Source organism: Xenopus tropicalis, chromosome 8, assembly GCF_000004195.4.
Source record: "Xenopus tropicalis strain Nigerian chromosome 8, UCB_Xtro_10.0, whole genome shotgun sequence".
NCBI classification, from domain to species: Eukaryota; Metazoa; Chordata; class Amphibia; order Anura; family Pipidae; genus Xenopus; species Xenopus tropicalis.
Genome location: NC_030684.2, coordinates 43,571,445 through 43,591,415, shown reverse-complemented (window position 1 = coordinate 43,591,415; position 19,971 = coordinate 43,571,445). Strand labels below are relative to the sequence as shown.

General features: G+C 39.0%; 1 protein-coding gene across 1 annotated transcript in view; it reads right to left on the bottom strand.

Moving 5' to 3' along the window:
• Positions 1–6,199: 6,199 nt before the first annotated feature.
• Positions 6,200–19,971, bottom strand: part of fam155b (family with sequence similarity 155 member B) — an 82,862-nt gene continuing 69,090 nt past the window's right edge. Inside the window, 2 exon segments of the mRNA NM_001102863.1 lie at positions 6,200–8,600; positions 16,559–16,730. Coding sequence (NP_001096333.1) covers positions 8,242–8,600; positions 16,559–16,730 — 531 coding nt within the window. The 3' untranslated portion in view covers positions 6,200–8,241.

The following is a 19,971-nucleotide window of genomic DNA, read 5'->3' as shown; positions in this document are numbered from 1 at the left end:
TTTTCAGTCTCTCAAAGTATCTATCCGATTTTTTTTCCTTGTTAAATGTAGATTTTGCTTTTAGAATCAATGACAACAATGATGATGTATAAACTTTGTTGCCAATTCTGTTTCAAAAACATACAGATTAGGATTCTGAAAATTTTCTTTCGATTCTTTAAGTAGTAATGTAAAGTAATGAATTTAATGCAAATATAACTGAAGTAAGTTTGGCTTATATGAGAAGCTTGTACTGGCTTATTTTCTTCGGAGCCTCTTATCTGTTGTTTCTGCAGCAAGCCCCAAGGCTTGGGAAGCTGTTTGCTAAACCCACACCCTGCCCTGACCCTAAAACCTTCTGGAAATATTGGAAGGGGACAATTTCACGCTCCAAGCATTTTGCTGTTTTTGGAGATGCGGCCAATAAATCATACTGGATATGTTTATATAAATGTGCACATCTTTGCCTTACCTAAAATGTCTGAAAAGCCTGGACTCAAAACACCCTTGTATCCGGGATATCCAAACTCAAATCTGCCAGATTTCCCCAGCGTTCTCTATAATTCATGTAGTTTGGTCAGTATTTTTGTAAGATTTACAATTGATGAAGGGTTAAGGGGATGGAGTAACAACCTAGTGAGCTGCTGAGAACTTGCTTCCAAAGAATAAACATCCATGGTAGCCATTGGTAGCCACCAAATAAACATCCCTAGGGTATCACTATTTGGCTTGCACGGTGTACTCAGCTCATTGCTATACATTAGGGGTGTCAATCATGTGTCCCTCCTGCTGTTGCTATAGCTCCCACAATGCTCAGCCAGCTGCCAGAGTTTAACACTCCTCGTCTAAATTGGCTGCATTTAGTCCTTTTTGCATGGTGCTGTTCAAAGTGCATAGACTGCAGAATAAAACCCTGCTTTGATTATTTGTTCTACAGTAACAGGAATTCCTTATAGACTCATTTTAGGAGATAATGTTTATTTTCTGCAATGTACTATATCTTGTTTAAGTAGGAACTTTATTTTACGTACATTATGTGGCTTTTAAACAGAAGGTGTGTTGGTGCTGTTAGGACCTTAAATGGAAGTTGCAAGTATCCCCGCCTGAGCACAGAAGAATCCATTCAGCCATTTTGATTGGCTCAACTATCCTTTAAATCTAATTCATGTACCTGCCCTTTTCCTTTGAAGCCTTGAACATAGAAATAAAGTTCATCAGAAACTGGAGAGTCTCATTCTGGAAATTGATGGTATAAATGAAGGTTTTGTAAAGAAAAGACCATTTATCATGTATTTTACCAGTAATTTTATCCAGGCTGCTTACTAAAGAAACACTTACTTGTTAAACATTAATGGGCTCCACTGTGCTCGACATAGACTATAAGTCTCACCTCTGTATTTAAGCTTGCTAATTGCTACCCATGAATGTGCAAGGGCTGATGGACTGCCAAAGTGACTAAGCAAACAAGCAACCTAAGCAAAAATGAACAATCCTGTATTGATCAAAAGAGATAAAACAGACATTGCAGTTCATTTCTATTCACAATAGTTATACTTCCAGATATTCAGATATGGTTATCTTGTCACTTAGACTTGTTCTTTGGGCTAGCAAGGTCCAATAGAAAGACATTGAATATGTGGACAAGGAAGAGATGTGATAGTCAACCCATGAAAGCATCATCATACTATATCACTATTATTTGTAACTGTACCGGTTTATAATAAAACTATACTCTCAACACAACAGCGAATTGCCTTTAAAATGATAGCATATGAACTTAGTCTGATACCAATGTATAGAGTAAATGTAAGGCACATGCAGTTGTCGTCACACTTAAAAGCCACTTTCACTATCAACACAAACTAAAAAAAGAACGTGTAATTCAAAACATCATCAAATGACATCTGAAGACCAAAGGCATTCCAGGAAAGATTTCCCTGCAAAATATTATGGATTATAACTAATTCTAATAATGAATAAATAATTCCTATTTTTCTTCAGGTGGCGAAAGAGCACAAATGATGCTAAACAAACAATGACAATCGGACATTCTCTGTTTTTTGGTGGAGCAGCAATTAAAAATCACAAAATCTTTCAAAGTATTTTGCCAAAGCCTTGAATGACCTACTGTAATTACCCAACCTTTTTTAGCTGTTTGTCCTTCTATAAACAGGTCCTGCTACTTCTATAAAATAATTCTATTGCACGTGACACATGATGTTATCTCTATAAGTGCTCCATTGCTTCCTATCTTGGACTACAAAACTGTAGTATTTGCCTAATAAAAAGCAAAGGAACCTATTTTATCAAGTATCTCAACACCAAGCTATTCATCTTATGAAATGGTTATTTAACATTTTCAGTTCAAGTCCGCCTTGTAGCTCATAACAAGGTTACATACAGATATAGGAAAACATTGGGGTTTCAGTCATTCTGCCACAGTTCCAAGAATATCTAGGAGAGCAAGAATTCACTGCAAATCTAACCCTAAATGTTCTTCAAGCTGGGCCTTCAGGGGTATCTAGCATAGGACATTCTCAACAAATCCCACCCTAACTCATCCCCCCTGCCATTGATCCAAGCCCACCCAGGAAACCACTGATCTAAAGACTCAATAGCAAATCCCAGTTCCTTTTGTGAGTAATAACCAACAACACATTGACACTAAATTGATTCTCTCCTCTTAGTCTGCAACGTATCTAATATTTGCATATCTAAATGATGGGATATTAAACTCAAACAGCTGTAAAGTACAACTCCCAGTATCCTCACTTTGACAACTGTTGTATTAAAGGGGTTGTTTATTTAACTTTTAGTATGATCAGCTCTACAGTTTAGTATTTCAGCAGCTATATGGTTGCAAGGGTCTTATTTACCCTAGTAACCGGGCAGTTGTTAGAACTAGAGATGGAAATATGAATAGGAGAGGCCTTAATAGAAATATAAGACATAAAAAGTAACAATAACTAAGTTGTAGCCTCACAGAGCAATAGCTTCGGCTTCTGGGGTCAGTGACCCCCCTTTGAAAGCTGTAAAGAGTTAGAAGAGGAAAGCAAATAACTCAAAGGCTATAAAAAATAAATAATGAAAACCAGTTGCAAAGTTGCAAGGAATAGGCAACTCCACTTAAAGGCGAACCACCCATTTAAAAGGGATAAATCAACCCTACTAAAATTACATTATAATACCCCCTAAAACAGATATGTTGTAGAGCTTTTTACAATCCAATACTGAGATTTTGTTTCAGATTAAGCATGATATTTTAAAGCAAAGGTTTTTGTTTGTATTACTTAGAAAGCTGATGCTTCCTCAGTATACAGATACATTTAGCAGTATACAACTTAAAATGCATAGTCACTTTAGGTGAGGCTGTTTTATATGTACATGCACATGTTGGTCATGGAATGTGTTATGGTCAGGCATGAGAAGAAATGTAATATATGCCTTTGCACAAGAACTCAATTGCCTTTTTTTAATAAGTAGTAGTTAGTATATAGGAGTGTATAGTATAGAGTGTGTCCCACCTGTTAGATCTCTCTGAAACCCCATCCTCCAAATTTTGTTTTTTGCCAGTGTCAGACTGGCCCACCAGGATACCAGGAAAACTCCCGGTGGGCCCTCCTGCTCCTAATCATTTGGCCTGCTTCATGGTCAGTCCCTATTTCTTCTATACAAAGAGGAGAAATAGATGGAAGAATAGATGCTAGCATGTAAATAAAAGAGACTAGAGATTGGGTGAGAAAAGGAGGAAAAATAGTTTGGAGGGTCTAAGGTTTTCTGGTGGGCCCCTGGGGTCCCAGGCTGACACTGGGCTTTACTATTTAAGGGCAATGGCACATGGGACTACAATTCGTTGCACCAATATATAGCACCAATGTGCTTGAAGCAGCACCTTATAGATTTCTAAAAAGCTAACTTGTCAGCCCTGGTCAGGCAATAGTAGTAGCCCTTAAAAGCATCCACGAGTGTTTCCAGGCTACTGACACCCAACAAGTGGTGACATGAGTACCTAATACTTGAGTACTCAGGCATTTTATTAAAGTCTAAGGGGGGGGGCTGCTTCAGGCTCTTTGGCACAGTATGTGCAGCAATGCAGCTAGTGAGTGATAGGGGGCATGTAACTACAACATATTAAATCAGGGATCCCCAACCTTTATTACTCGTGAGCCACAGTCAAATGTAAAAAGACTTGGAGAGCAACACAAGCACCATAAAAGTTAAAAGTTAATGGAAGTGCTAAATAAGGGGTAAGATTGGCTATTAGGCAGCCTCTATGCACACTATCAGTTTACAGGGGGCTTTATTTGGTAGTAAGTCTTGTTTTTATTCAATTGCTCACGAACCATTGGTTGGGGATCACTGTATTAAATAAAGGTGATCAGGAGGAATCATTTTAATAAATGTTCATACACTGCCCTTGTATTTACACTGAGAGGCTTGGATGAAAGAGACTTTTGATGATAACATTATATACAGTTGTTCCTCATTATTCCCATGTATAACATGCTAGAATATGCACAAAAGCAGGTTTCTTCTGATAATAAGAGAGAGTCTAATGTGTTTTTATACTATTGGAAAGCTCTCCCATTTTTTTTGTGCTTCCTCTTCATACAGGTATCGGACCCCTTATCTGGAAACCCATTATCCAGAAAGTTCCTAATTATGGAAAGGCCAGCTCCTATAGACTCAGTTTTAATCAAATAATTCACATTTTTAAAAACTATTTAATTTTTCTCTCTAATAATAAAACAGTACCTTGTATTTTATCCCAACTAAGATATAATGAATCCTTATTGGAGCCAGAACAACCATATTGGGTTTAATTACTGTTTAAATAATTTTATTAACAGACTTAAGGTAGGAGATCCGAATTACCCCCCTTATCCGGAAAACCCTAGGTTTAGAAGTTTAGTTTTGGGGGGGCACATTATCATGGTTGTACACCATGCACAGAGACACTTATGTGAATATGGTAAGTTGAATGAAAACAAGAAATGATAACTTATACAAAAAAACCTCCATCATAAAAACAATTAAGAAGAATATTTTATCAGCCTGCATTTTGTTGAATATTTAACAAAAATAAACGCTAATAACATACTTTAAAATATTGTGGAACCTTCCTTTTATTACAGCTCTCTTATGGGAAATTAGACACTTTTCAGACATGCAATAAATGGAAAAGGACCAACCTATTTTTAATACAGCAAAAGTCTAACCTAAGATTGCCAGATCAGAACATTTCTAATAAATATGGGTTGGAGGGGGGCACTGATTGCAGGCTGATTACATTTAAATAAGAAGCCCCCAGTTTTTCACACAATCTGGTAAAGTTAAAGGGGTTGTTCACCTTGACGTTGTAGAGAGTGCTATCTTGAAAAAACTTGCAAATGGTCTTCATTTTTTATTTTTGAACTATTTTGCTTTTTATTCAGCAACTCTCCAGAAATGTTAGCAGTTATATTGTTGCTAGGGTCCAAATTACCCTAGCAACCAAGCAGTAACTTAAATGAGAAACTAGAATATGAATAAGTCCGATAAGTAATAAAAATGCGAACAAAAGAATAAAATTGTCAAGAGCAATAGTTTTTTGGCTGCTGGGGTCACTGACCCCCATTTCAAAAACAGTAAAAAAATTAAAAATGAAGATCAATTGAAAACCTGCTAAGAAACTGGCCATTCTATTGCATAATAAAAGATAACCTAAATGTGAACCACCCCTCTTCACTGGTATTCAGACCTATTCTGTTCAAGCCCCACTTTGAGGTCTAACACTTGGCCAGGGCCCCCTTTAGCCTATAACCAGGTTCCAAATATAGGAAAACATTGCTGTATCTGCCAAAATTAGCAATAATCTTTATTATATCAGGACATCAAATAAGTGGAATTTTTTTTCTCTAATTGAACCCTAAGATGGAGTATCTAGGACGCAAAATGGTGTTCTACCCAAATATAATATCTCTGTGTAGCCTTCAAGCTGGGCCCATAACCAAGTTTCCACATAGAGGAACCTCATGGTTTTGGAAGCACTGTCTTAACTTGACCTCTTCTGTGGCATTTTTCTTCTGGGTATGTATTTAATTTTTACACAGTTTTTATTATGGCAGACTTGTCATATCGATACTTCTTTAAATATGCAGATAGGTGTTTCTGTCCTGAACATATAGATTAAAAATCACGGAAAAGGCTCTAGGTAATAAGTGGACAATTTGAAGCAAGGTTCAGAAGTGTTGAGAACCATTTATTGAGACCTTGCTCAGATGAGTATATTTACTTTTTCAGTAGATTGGATATCCCCTGGCAAACACTGGTACAGAGTAATTGCTAAAGATTATTCAGCTACCAGGGAAGGCTTGGCAAGCCTACAGTCTTCCAAATGTTGCTGAAATACAATTCCTAGCATTCCACTGATGCTAGTAGATGTAGTTCATAATATCTAGGTGGCACATCCCTGCACAAAAGCAATCTTGCCTAAAATCTAGAGTTAGAAATTCTGCATGTTGGTCACCTATGTGTCTGACTGTCATATGGAATGAATTAGGAAACCTTTGTGGCATTACATTTGGTGTAACTCAATTGATGCAAGCAGTTCCTGGCAGAAGCGAGTAAGAAACCATAAACTGACACCTGTTGCTTCTCCCACTCATTATAAGGCAAACAATAACCCAGTACCCAGATTGTGAGTGCAGGTATTCCTTCTACATGTATAATTAAATAAAGTGAGTATGGAAAACAAGCTGCTATTTTACTGTAGATGAGATGCCAAATAGGACATTAACACCACAAAATGCAAGTGATCTGTATGGATTTGTACTATACATTAACTAGACAAGAGAATTTATTAAATAAAGCAAACACACAAAAGGCAAATGCTATACAGGTATTGCATATCTTCATGTCTGTACTATGTGAGAAATATATCACGGATGTTTAATAGCAGCTGCTCAATTAATTCTTTTGCATTAGGGGCTTTAACTTCCTCCCCTTCATAAATCTTTATATCTGAAAATTGTCATTATCATGATCACATCTAGAAAGAGGGATTTTTTTTTTCTATGAAACCATTGTTCCTTGCGCCCCATAGTGCTGCACAGCGCAGTTTGGCCCAAGTTAAGGATATGCATGATCTAAAAACTCGGTTGGAAACAAAAGCTCGGAGACTAGATGGTTGGTAGTTTGTTTATACAACAGATCACAGATATCTGAAATTAGAGATGACATGAGCAAACACACTAAAACAAAACATTATACAAGTACTGGATAGGAATAACTGGAATGTCATTGCGCATTTAGCATTTTAATGTTATTAACTGGTGTTCACTGTAGCCCTGCAGTATAAGCTGCACTTGGATGTAGGCCTCTGGGCTCTGTGGCTGCACTGAAGACATCCTTTTCTACTCTTATTTTAGGCTTATGGTTGTGTCTTTACTACAGCCTTTTCCTATTGTGATGAAGCAATTAGACACACGCTCCAGACCACTCCTGCCACCAATACCTCTGTAGTAGTCGTATCATTCTTTTTTCTGTATTTCTTATACTTCTACATTCTGCTAGAAGTGTTTTTTTTTCTACTTAGCAATGTGTGGTACCTCAACGGGTTTTCTTTAGATTGCGTTTTTTGCACATTTTTAGGCTTTGACATTGCTGCTTCTTCTACCTTCCAATTTCTAGCCAGCATTACTTTAACACATCATGTTTACTATATCAATTGTTATAACACTTTTTAGGGGTATTTTAATACATTTTTTTTTATAATTTTTTCCCCTTGAAAATACTTCAGGATATAATTTCTCTTTCTCTTTTTCATTATTACTGGGAACATTGCTGGCTACTTGGCCAAGCACAAAATGACCAAAGATACATTCATGGCAGCACAAAATCACTTCGCTACCAGTAATAAGGCTCACCAGTCGTTAACGGTAGGCTCAACCAGGTGTTGATTTAACTAACCACAGGGTGCCATGTATTATTTTGCCAGGCATTCACACAACACAGTGATACTTGACCACCCCAATCTCACTCTGCCTCATATCGCCTTTGCTTAGTACAAGCATCATTTCAAGGCCACTGACACAGAACCCTTCTCAAAGTTGTGTCTCACGGGCCCTCTAACCCATAGAACTGATATATTTTCACCAGGCTGCACCATGGTTGACTGCATTTGAGGTTCCCCTCTCCGTGCCTCCAGGTCAAAGAAAACAGTGGACCCATCGGAGGAACTGATTCCAACTTTCTGGATTTTTAGAAAGCACTTCCATAAGTTCACTCTTCATGTGACGATGAATCATCCAGGCCGGGCAAGGGCTCCAATGTAACCCCATTCTGCACAACCGAGAAGGAGGCCATGGTGTGGAGGAGCATGAGCACCAACACACATAGCCTTAGTCTGGTGTTTCCGAGGCGGGATCCCGCTGAGACCGGCAGCAGAGACTGGTGGTGCTGATGATGGTAGGGATGCAAGTGATGGTCTCGATGGTGCTGGTGGTGTGGATAATATTTGAACCGGGAGTCTGTAGATTTGGTTGATGTGTTGTGGTTGCCGCTCCCTTGGGTTTTGCAGGAATGCCATCGGACGTCACAGCACTCTGCCTCTGTGTTGGACATATGGTTTTCTAGCATATCTGTTGAAAGTGGTAAAGAAGATTAGAATGGATTCCTAGATCAATAAACACAAAGTATAGCAGACAGAAGCCAAGCGGTTGCGTCTATTATTATTATTTATTTATAAAGTGCCAACATATTCCGCAGCGCTGTACAATAAGTGGGTTTCATACACTGGACATACAGAGTAACATATAAAGCAATCAATAACCGATACAAGAGGTGAAGAGAGCCCTGCCCAAAAGAGCTTACATTCTACAAATTCTATTGACACAGGGGAACATTGGAGCTACTGCTACCCCCAAAACCAGGTCTTTGCTGTAGGTTAGCCAAAAAGGCCTGCATCAGTCTCCACATGAATAGGATGCACGTGTCAATTTTGCTGCAATTACTTCAGTCTCATTTCAAACTGGTGGCTGCAATTACACTGGAATTCTGGGAAAATACTGCATTGTAGATATAGGAGATTGCACTCACAATTGCACTTAGCCCACAACTCTTAGGGTCAGAAAGAACCCCTATTATTTTGTATAAGCAGATTATTTTCTTTTAACCTATTCATAACCACCAGGAGGTATAACCTAACCCTGCATGAAAGTATATTTAATGTTTAACTCCCTATCAATAATGCTATATACACATTATTCTGGTACAAGCTCTGTTCCAATGTGACCTGCTGTACAGTATGTCTGCTACCAAGCTTTATGTGTCTGAATTAAAATAAATATGAGAAAGAACAATACAACGCCATGCATAGGGAATATATCAGGTATATAATAAGTACAGAGAGTTACATCAAGCAGACAGGGGATTGATGGGAATCCTCAATAAAGCAGGCTCCCATGCCCTGGGAGAGAACCACTCGGCCTGACCGAACTCTCTGTACAATCCCCTAATGTGCATAAAGTCTTCAATGTGACGCTGCGCAATCCCTCCAGCAGTGAAAGGGTCAAACAGATGTCTGACCTAGGAAATATGATAATTTGACTTGCAAGGAAATGTAAATATATTTTTAACACCAGAGTTATCCTTTTAATGGCCACAGAGGAGAAGCACCGGAAAGAAAAGCATCCCTATGAGGACACCAAGGGCTTATAGTGAATGCACAGAATGCTTAGAGACAATGTCAGACATGTTCTGTGTTATTGCATCAACATTAAATGAGTCTCTGGGGTATCAGTAACTGACAAACAGGCTTGCAGCTTTGTGACTGGGGGGCAAGTTAATAGCACTTTTCCCTGATATTATCTCATCTGAGTCCAAACACCTTTTGTGCAATACTGATTCAGCTGAATTGCCCCAGTCTAAATCCCTACTGCCCAATCCAAACCCCACGTGCCTTTAAATCAATTAAAGATGAAGCAGCTTTTGGAGCAAATTAGCTTATGTTGTAGTATCTCAAAGTAGTTACTAACTGGGTAATGTTCACAGGTCTTTTGTTTGAATGGAAATATCTGATTGGTTGCTAAGGTTTACTAGACCTGGACCAACCATTGTGCCTGCTATTAAATCAACCTCTCCCCCCCAAGGGAGCATGGATTAAAGGGGTTGTAAACCCAACCATGATGCTGTCCCCTAGTTCATCATCTATCTATCTATCTATCTATCTATCTATCTATCTATCTATCTATCTATCATCTATCTCTATCTATCTATCTATCTATCTATCTATATCTATCTATCTATCTATCTATCTATCATCTATCTATCTATCTATCTATCTATCTATCTATCTATCTATCTATCTATCTATCATCTCTATCTATCTTTCATCTATCTATCTATCTATCTATCTATCTATCTATCTATCTATCTATCTATCTATCTATCTATCTTGTATATGTTTACAAACTTTACACCCTGCACTTTACACCCTGTGAATTGCCACAGACACAGGTCTTTACACCTGAGAATAAAACTCAAGGACTTTGGCCTCCTCAGTGAATACATCAGTCACTGTCAGTGCTGTATTCATTAGGAACAGGATGGAAAGTTGTGTAGGTTAAAAGTACAAGTTAGAGAGGAACTGTCCTTACTATTAGTACAGGGCTGCATTGTTCCCTGGGCTCAGTGCAAGGAGCAGACTACGCACAAATCCTCTGCTGCAAGTTCTATGTAGCTGAGCAATTTGCCCCTTGCAGTAGGGCCTTTTTTTTAAAGGGGAACTATAGTGAAAATGAAAATGTATTGTAAATGTTATCATATAGAAGTAAGAAATTTTCTAAATATAATCATTTAAAAATTCTGTAATCAAGTTACTCTTCATCATCCCCCTCTCTCTGCAACTGTCTCTTTTCTTTCTCTCTTCATGCAGGTGTCAGGAATCTGATTTGATTGACAGTTAGGTCTTACATAGCCCTGGGGGTGGGGGGTGCCCCTTTTATATTCACTCTTTCAAAATCACCAGCAATCAAGTCTCTCTACATTCAGGATTTGTGCCAAAGACTGTGATTTTGTTAGAGTTTGTTTGTTCCGGAATCAGTTATTTGAATTAGCTCTAATGGATCTGCTAGGAAAGTGAACCCCCCCAAAAGATATAGTCGACCTGTCAAGGAAAATCTGACACCCAAGTCCTGCATGAAGAGAGAATAAAAGGGACAGATTGCTAGGAGGGAGATAGTGAAGGGTAACTTTCAGAAACAGTACAGATTTTTAACTTATTTCTAGAAAGCTTTTTATTTTGTTATGATTCAGCTTATATTAAATTCTAATTTTTGCTATAGTTGCTCCTCTGGTGTAATACAGAACTGAACTTGAGCCCTAATTAGTATATTCACATTAAGCACAATCCTTACCCCCAAAAAACACTAAGGATGTGGCCAAATCTAAATCACTATCACTCTCTAGATACAATACAGTACCTGGAGGTAATTTCTTATGTCTGAATTTATTTATACTGGAATAGGGATGTAGCGAACCTAAAAAAGCCAAAAAGCGTGAATATTCGCGAACTTTGCGAACCCCATAGACTTCAATGGGAAGGCGAACTTTAAAACCTAGAAAAGCCATTTCTGGCCAGAAAACTGATTTTAAATTTGTTTAAAGGGTGCCACGACCTGGACAGTGGCATGCAGGAGGGGGATCAAGGGCAAAAATTTCTCTAAAAAATACTTTGTTGAAAAAGCGTTGCGTAAAAACGGGCAGACCTAGCGGATATACGCGGCGTTTTTTGCTATTTCGCGCTATTGGCACCATGGAAACGGGATTTGCTTACACCAGTACTAGGCTGAAAAACGCCATGTGTGGTTGTGCAGCGTTTTTTAGGCTGAGAAAAAACGCAGAGAAAAAACGCAGCGAAAAAAACCCGCGGCGAACCCAAATTGCGAACATACGCGGAAAGTTTGTGAACTTGCGCGTTCGCGAACACCCGATGTTCACGGGAATTAGTTCGCCGGCGAACAGTTCGCTACATCTCTATACTGGAATAGTGGAATAGGGACCAAATGTCTCTGCCTGACTTATCAAGACACTTAGAAAGTCCTGGTGGAATGCAGGCAGAGACCTTGTTTTAATAATATACCCCAATGCCCATTGAACACTGCAATTGCTTCTAATTTCCAATCAAGCTTCCAATCAAGCCTGTGCTAGGGTATGTAGGGTTACATCTGCTAGTTCTTTTAAAAGGCAAGTATTAGAATTATTCAGAGGCTTTTCTTGCACTACAAAAATCTAGAGTTTAGCTATTAGACCACCAAAAGGCAGGGCCGTTTAAATAAATAAATGGCCATTGCCCAGGGCCCATCAGGACTGGGGATCCACCATCAAGACCTTTTAATTCCTATAAACTTTGAGTGATAAAAATAACAGATCCTCTATTTAATGTTAAAGCCCTCAACATCAATCATATTTACTTTATATTTGTAGAAATTTTTTTTTTTTTTAATAAAAGCCTGGTACAGTGTATTTGTAAAAATTATTTATCTGCTCACATGTTGGTCCAGAACGGTGAGACTGAACCTCATGTCTACATCATTAAGTCCATACTATTACTTTATTTTTTGCCTTAATATATTCAAGTTCTTCTTCTTAAAGGTTGTCCTTTTACAAACATTTTTTGGGATAGCTGTGGGGGCCCACCAATGAGATCTTTCCCCTGGGCCCACTGATACCTTAAAGCAGTGCTCCCCAACCCTTTGGTGTTGCTTCCAGTCGCCTTAAAGCAGGTGCTTATTTTTAATTTCTGGCTTGGAGTCAAGTTTTGGTTGCATAAAACCAGATTTACCTCCTGTAGGCTGCCAGTCCATACAGGGACTACTAATAGCCAATGACAGCCCATATTACACACCCCCAAGAACGTTTTGCATGTCTGTGTTGCTCTCTAGCTTTTTTTGCAGGAAAAGGTGATGTGCCGTGTTAGCCAGTCAAAAATGTTTACAGGGTAACTATTTTGAAATAAAAAATAACAAAAGTGGTATAAAGGTGATACCTTTATTGGCTAACTAAGATAACCATAGCAAGCTTTCAGAACATTTTAGTAATCAGCTTGAAAAAGGAACTAAAATGTTCTGAAAGCTTGCTATGGTTATCTTAGTTAGCCAATAAAGGTATCACCTTTATACCACTTTTGTTATTTTTTATTTCAAAAGGGTTACCCTGTAGCTTTTTTTTGAAAGATGCTCATGGGTAAAAAAGGTTGGGGACCTCTGCCTTAAAGCATCACTGATCAAAAGTTTAATGAATTTGTCCCAATTCAGGGACATATTTAAGATAGGGCAGACACAGTATCTCCTGATGCACAGGTACCTACCTGCCCAGCACCCCACCACCACTGCACCCTAGGAATGTACCTCTTCTGCCTACCCCTAGTTCAGGCCCTGCTTTCAATGAATTTCCTTCTATGAGAAATAGTTATATTTATTTATGTATAAATATATTTATTATGTATATTTATGTATACAAATGTAATATTATATTGTGTAATATTATATTTATGTATAAATATAGTCAGAATGTTTCCTTATGGCTGGAGCAATAGGCTGCATGATACAGCCAGGGTTCCCTCTATGCCGTACACACCTTCTTCTGCTTAAAGGTCTGAACATATAACTGTGTATCCATCTAATTTCCCTTCAAAGAGATCAACAATCCAAACTGTAATAAACTCCTACCGTTGTACATTGTGTACAGAATCCTTGCACTGTTTGTTCCCAAGCCCAACAAAGGGACAGATATATTTACAAATGTTATTAATGTGCAACCCAGATTTATTCACTGCCAGCTGCTGATTGCCATCTCAGCCTGATCCATAGCGTTGCAGTCACAATGCCTGTCAAGATCTACTGCCCTGATTACTGGGTTACGGCAATGTCTGCTGTCCGGAGAGACCTTCCAAATGTGACTTTGTGCTCATGTGACCTCTTTCTAATAACAGACCTAGGGGACTCATCCAGTTTAACCCCTACAAATCCCATCAGATCATGACATCACTTTTTGCCAATGACCACATGACATGACGAAGGCAAATGCTTTTAAGGTGACCAAGCAACAGAACATTACTGGAGGACAAAGGGAAGCAGTGGGTAACTACTGGGGGCAGCAGGAGATTGCACCAGGCCCGCCCAAGACCACATCTCAGAATCCCAGCAGATTTTTTCCAGTGTGGGCACTTCTGGTAAGAATATGCATGTTTGAAGGATGAAGAAGAGGATAGTTATGTTACTTAAGGGCTGCGACACATTGGGAGATTAGTCGCTGCACGACAAATCTTCCTTGTCGCAGGCGACTAATCTCCCCAAAATGCCATCTCACTGGCTATGTCATAGACAGTCACTGTTTATTGAGCTGGTTGGGGGCTGTTTGGGCCTCTGGTACAGGTATGGGACCTGTTATCCAGAATGCTCGGGACCTGGGGTTTTCCAGATGAGTGATCTTTCCGTAATTTGGATCTCCATAACTTAAGTCTGCTAAAAATAATTTAAATATTGAATAAACCCAATCACCGGTGGGATGGCACATGCGATGCTGGGATTTGCCGAAGTTGCATGAAAGGAGACTTCGGCAACTTCGGCAAATCGCTGCGCCGCATATGCCATCCCACAGGAAGATTTGTCGCACAGCGACTAATCTCCCAGTGTGTCACAGCCCTAAAGAAACAGTAACACAAAAAAATGAAAGTGTATCAAAGTATATTTAATAAAGTATGTGTAAAGCTGTGTGTGTTTACATCAGAAACCCTACTATAGTTTATATAAACTAAGCTGCTGTGTAGCCACGGGGGCAGCCATTCAAGCTGGTAAAAACAGAAAAGACACAGGTTACATAGCAGATAACAGATGTCGCATAGATTCCCTTTGTATTCTACAGAGCTTATCTGTTATCTGCTATGTAACCTGTGCCTTTTCTGGTTTTTTCCATTTTAAATGGCTGCCCCCTGGCTACACAGCAGCTTTATATATAAATAATATATATAAACACAGAACTATATAAACACACAACTTGTACCAGTGCAGGGCAACAGTACATAATATATTGACTATTTTGATACACATTTATATTTTTGTTTTACTGTTCCTTTAAGGGAAGGAAGCAGATTTCTGGATGAAGCCAGTCAGAGAACCATCTCTAGATTCAATGGGAAAAGTAATGAGATGGAATGAATTTCCATTACTGGTGCAATTATTCTTCGATGACAAGCGTCCTCTGTCTTCATGTAGACTGCCATGTTTGTAAAGATGGTTACACTAGAACCATATGATTGATGGATCCAGTGTAACATTACTTTTCCTACTGTGCCGGGGACCCTTGAAGACTTTTTCAGGCCTCCACTATGCCCTTGAGGGGTCAGCGCCCTCCATACTTACACCACTGTATACTGGAAGTGTTGGAGAGACAGACAATAATAAGAGCAGTGCAGGCAGAGGGAATGCTGGCGTGAGATTCTTCTAAAGTATAACAGCTTGACCCAAAAGGGAACCAGCAGGGTCTGGGTTATTACCATTTAGGTTAACAGCAGGCGCGGACCAATCTGACCAGGCACCCTAGGCAACACGGTGTGCATACATGCGTGTACGCCATAACGCAATAACGCATGTGCAATAACACTGTGGGGAGTGGTGGAGCACATCATGTGAGGCGTCGGGGAGCAAGAGACTACAAAGTAGGGGTAGGCAGAAGAGGTACCTGCTTTGTGCCCCCATCATTGTGCCCTAGGCAGCTGCCCCTTCTGCCTACCCCTAGTTCTGGCCCTGGTCAACAGACGGGCATTGTAAGTGATTGTAACTGATTTATTCAAATAAAAATAAGTGACTTATGATTTTTTTTTAACAGGGGTACATGTTCCAGAAAGTCATGTGACACAAAGGACCTTTAATCAGCCTACTATGTAGGCATGTAGGCTATAAATGCATTATATATTGTTACCCTATACTGGTATTAAGTGCAGAAGTGCTTATGATCATTTCTATAAATATGCTAAATTGTAGATCCTTTGTTTTACAACTTTGAGATTTGAGATTTATACAGAGCTGGTTATTTTTCGTTGCACTGGAGGGGAGAGTGGGATTAACCCATGCTCTCTCTCATTGATGTGGCTTTATGAAAAAGGAGGAACTGTGAACTTTTTTTTAGCCTTTCTGATGCTACTACATACAAAGTGCCTTTTGAAAAGCAGATGTAGAAATTGTTTCATTTGGGAGGATAATATACCCTGTAAAGGGTTCCTTTTTTATTTTTACAACTACTGTATCCACCATTTCCCATAAGTGAGAATAAACCATTTCCCATCCACTAACACAAGTTTTTCAGCCATTGCTTTGTGAGAGGATTATTTGGATTATGCTATAATAGCTATAGGGGGGCACAGGGGTCACAACTGTCCCATGGCCTGGTATAGGAAGTGGTCACAAACAATAAGAAGAAATAAACAGACAGGCAGACAGGTTGCCATGGGGTTCTGCCCTAGTGTAAATTTGCCAATTGTCCTTCATTTTAAATTCCAATTATGGTTTTATCCAGTATAGCTAAACACATCATAGCTTACCTGTACAGATGAAGCCAGGTAACCCTCCGTAAATAAGGTCGTCATTGTCAGGTAGCATGAAAGGACAGCGGGTTTGAACCTCTAGGCAGTACTGCTTGCAGGGAATGCGATGGCGGCACTGCCGCTGGGTCACGTTAAAATACTCCGAGCAAAGCCATGCTTTGTAGACAGCCTGAAAATGGAAAAAAAATTATTAGTACAAAATTATTGGTACAGTAACTAATCATTAATGTTTTCCAGAAATGTTGCTTTAGTACGTAATCCAAAGTGACCAATCACAGTTCTGCTTTTATTATTGTGTGAGCACAGAGCAAACTGACTGCTGCTGGATATCATGGGATTGGGGCATATTTCTGCATAAACTGCTTAATGTTCCATTTCTTGTATGTACTTTGTCCAAATAAGGTGCAAAATAGGCCCTGGCATTCCAAGTACACAGAGACCCAAACAGCCCCCCAGCAGCCCAATAAATAGTGACTGTCTGTGGCATCTTACAGCAGCCCCTCTGGCATTTGCCAGAATCCACAGATTGCCAGCCCGGGCCTGGTGCAATTCCATTTCATATGGCTAGAACTGATAAACGTGTTGCCATTCTGTAATTACTATTTAATTAAAATATATTGTGTGTTTTTATTTCTTGCTACATTGATTGTATTTGCTCCCATACTATCTATACACGTAGCTCCCTTATCTATTAAATTTTACATTTTCATCCATGAGAGTAATTTTATCATAGTTCTGCAGTCTGTCTCCATTAGCAAACTAACCCAGTTCAGATTACAGATGCCTAGCACACAGACTCCTATGCTTAGACCAGGAATCACCCTAACATTCCTCTCTTTCTCTTAACAGAAGAGTAAATCAAGTGCATTGCCACCTTTAAACTTCTTGGCAGTTCCAGGGCAAGTGAGACTGGGGCTGAGATTCAAAATAGGTCCTTTTCATTTCAGTTACAGGTTTGGGATCCCTTATCTGGAAACCAGCCAATTTATTATCCAGAAAGTGACGAATTACGGAAAGGCCATCTCCCATAGACTCCGTTATAAGCAAATAATTCTAATTTTTAAAAGTGATTTCCTTTTTCTCTGTAATAATAAAACAGTACCTTGTACTTGATCCCAACTAAGATAGAATTAATGCTTTTTGGAGGCAAAACATTCCTATTGGGTTTATTCAATATTTAAATTATTTTTAGCAGACTTAAGTTATGGAGATCCAAATTACAGAAAGATCCCTTATCCGGAAAACCCCAGGTCCTGAGCATTCTGGATAACAGGTCCCATACCTGTACCAGAGGCCCAAACAATCCCCAAACAGCTTAATAAATAGTGACTATCTATGACATCGCCCCATGTTACGCCACTGCTTTTTTGCTTCTAGTTACATCCCTTATACATTCCCACATATTTTCACATCCAGCCTGAGACTTAAACGCACACAAATTCATCATATTTACTTATATATTCACTATACAATGGTATAACTTTCTAGCATTTCTAGCAAGTCATTCTTAAAAGCAGACTTTAACCCCTTCGCTAGCCGATTTGTCCCAAAGCCAGTTACAAACTACCAAGCAATTTATTGACATATTTTGCTTTTATGAACATCAATAAAAAGAATGGATTGGACGGTATGATTAATAGTCAAAATGCCTGATCACTAGCCATGCTGTGCAATAAACAGGTTTCATTGCAAAAGGAAATAACACAAGTTTGTCATTAATTTGTGTGTGTAAATATATGTTCTTGTGAGTGTGTTACCTCTAAGGCAGCAGGAGGGCCACTGGCACAGGCAGGGGGGCTTCCATGCAGTCTATGCAGCAGGAAGTATGGGGCTGTGGCCAAATGGTTTGTTATCACTTTTGAAGCAATAAGGCCCCAGGAGAGATTGCCAGCAATTGTAGATTTGTTCCTGGTAAGGTTTCCTGCCAGCTTGTGGAATCTATTTGCTTGACAGTAAAATTATCCATATGATCTACAGATCCATTTAACCATTTAACACAGTAGACCTGGTTAGTTTTTGTATAGAATAGGTAAAAGATGAGGGGACAGCAGAGCTCTCAACATGTTGCAATAATTACTTCTGTTTCTGGAATGTACAGGATAGAAACAAACAGTGCATCAGATTAACGTTTCGGCTGCAACACCAGCCTTTGTCAAAGTTGATATATATATTATACATGTTATTTGTGCAATAGAACAAAGGCAATCTGATGATGATATCTGAAAATTCCCATGAAATGTTCTTTTTGTCATAGTGACAGAGGGAGGAATCAGCTATTTACACATTTCTGTACTAAATATGTTGGCTGAGCCTACTGTGGAGAATAACTGCCATCTAGTGGGCATGTTTGTTTGTGCACTGGTGGACGCACTGCCAAAATATCATATTTAGTCGATGATAAGGGTGCAATAATACCCCTGCAATATACAACACAGAATTGCAGGGATTCTGAGTTTTTTCTAACCCACACACCTACCATCATAAAGCAGTAACTTGGTGACTTTCTGCCAGTAATGCTTTACTTTGGCAAAGAGTAGACTGCACTGAACTCCCTGGACCCTGCTTGGTAACTGAGAACTATGGGATGCGATTTTGATGCTGATAAACACTGCAAAAACACTGGAAATGTCTCGCTGTGCTTCATGATGCAGAATGTGCAATGACTCTACTCTGCTGACAGGGTCAGATTCTAAAACCCTGCAGCAGGAACAGACACCAACTGGTGCAGACAGAAACACATTTCCTCACATAGTCCACACAAGAGGATATAAGTAGCCTCTGCCTTTAGAATGTGAGTATATACTCCAAGTGACATGCCTACCTTTCAGGCTGAGACCAGCTCCAACACTTTTTTAACCTGTTCCAACACAGAACTCTCTAGCTACCAAAACATTTCTACGAGGAAAGATCCATCTTTCTACACAAAAATGTATTTAAAAAAAAGAGAAATTGAAGTAATTTAAAACTATACTATTTTTTGCAATACTGAACACCTGAATTGTGAATTTAAAGCACTAACAAGCTAGAGGTGACAAAGGATCCATGGTCCTAAGATAGTATTCCTGATATTTATCACTTACTTTCCATAACCAGAAGGTACTGGCACACAATAGCATTAGCTCCAGTAGGGATACTCTTTCTACTGCAAAGAGAATTAAAACCTATTATTTCAGCTTGAACATTGGAGATTTTACTTGTTCATTGTTTGGGGATCAAACTGTTCCCATAGCAGAACTTGTTGATTATTTCCTGCAGCCTCTAGTGACCCTATAAGTACATGTAAAGTAATTATCCATGTGTTATTTTCTCTTTATTCCAGATAATTTAAGGAAAGTGTAGGCATTTTAAAATCTATTTGTCAATTCTAGGATTTTAAATGTACCTATCATATGTTGATTTATTTTTACATG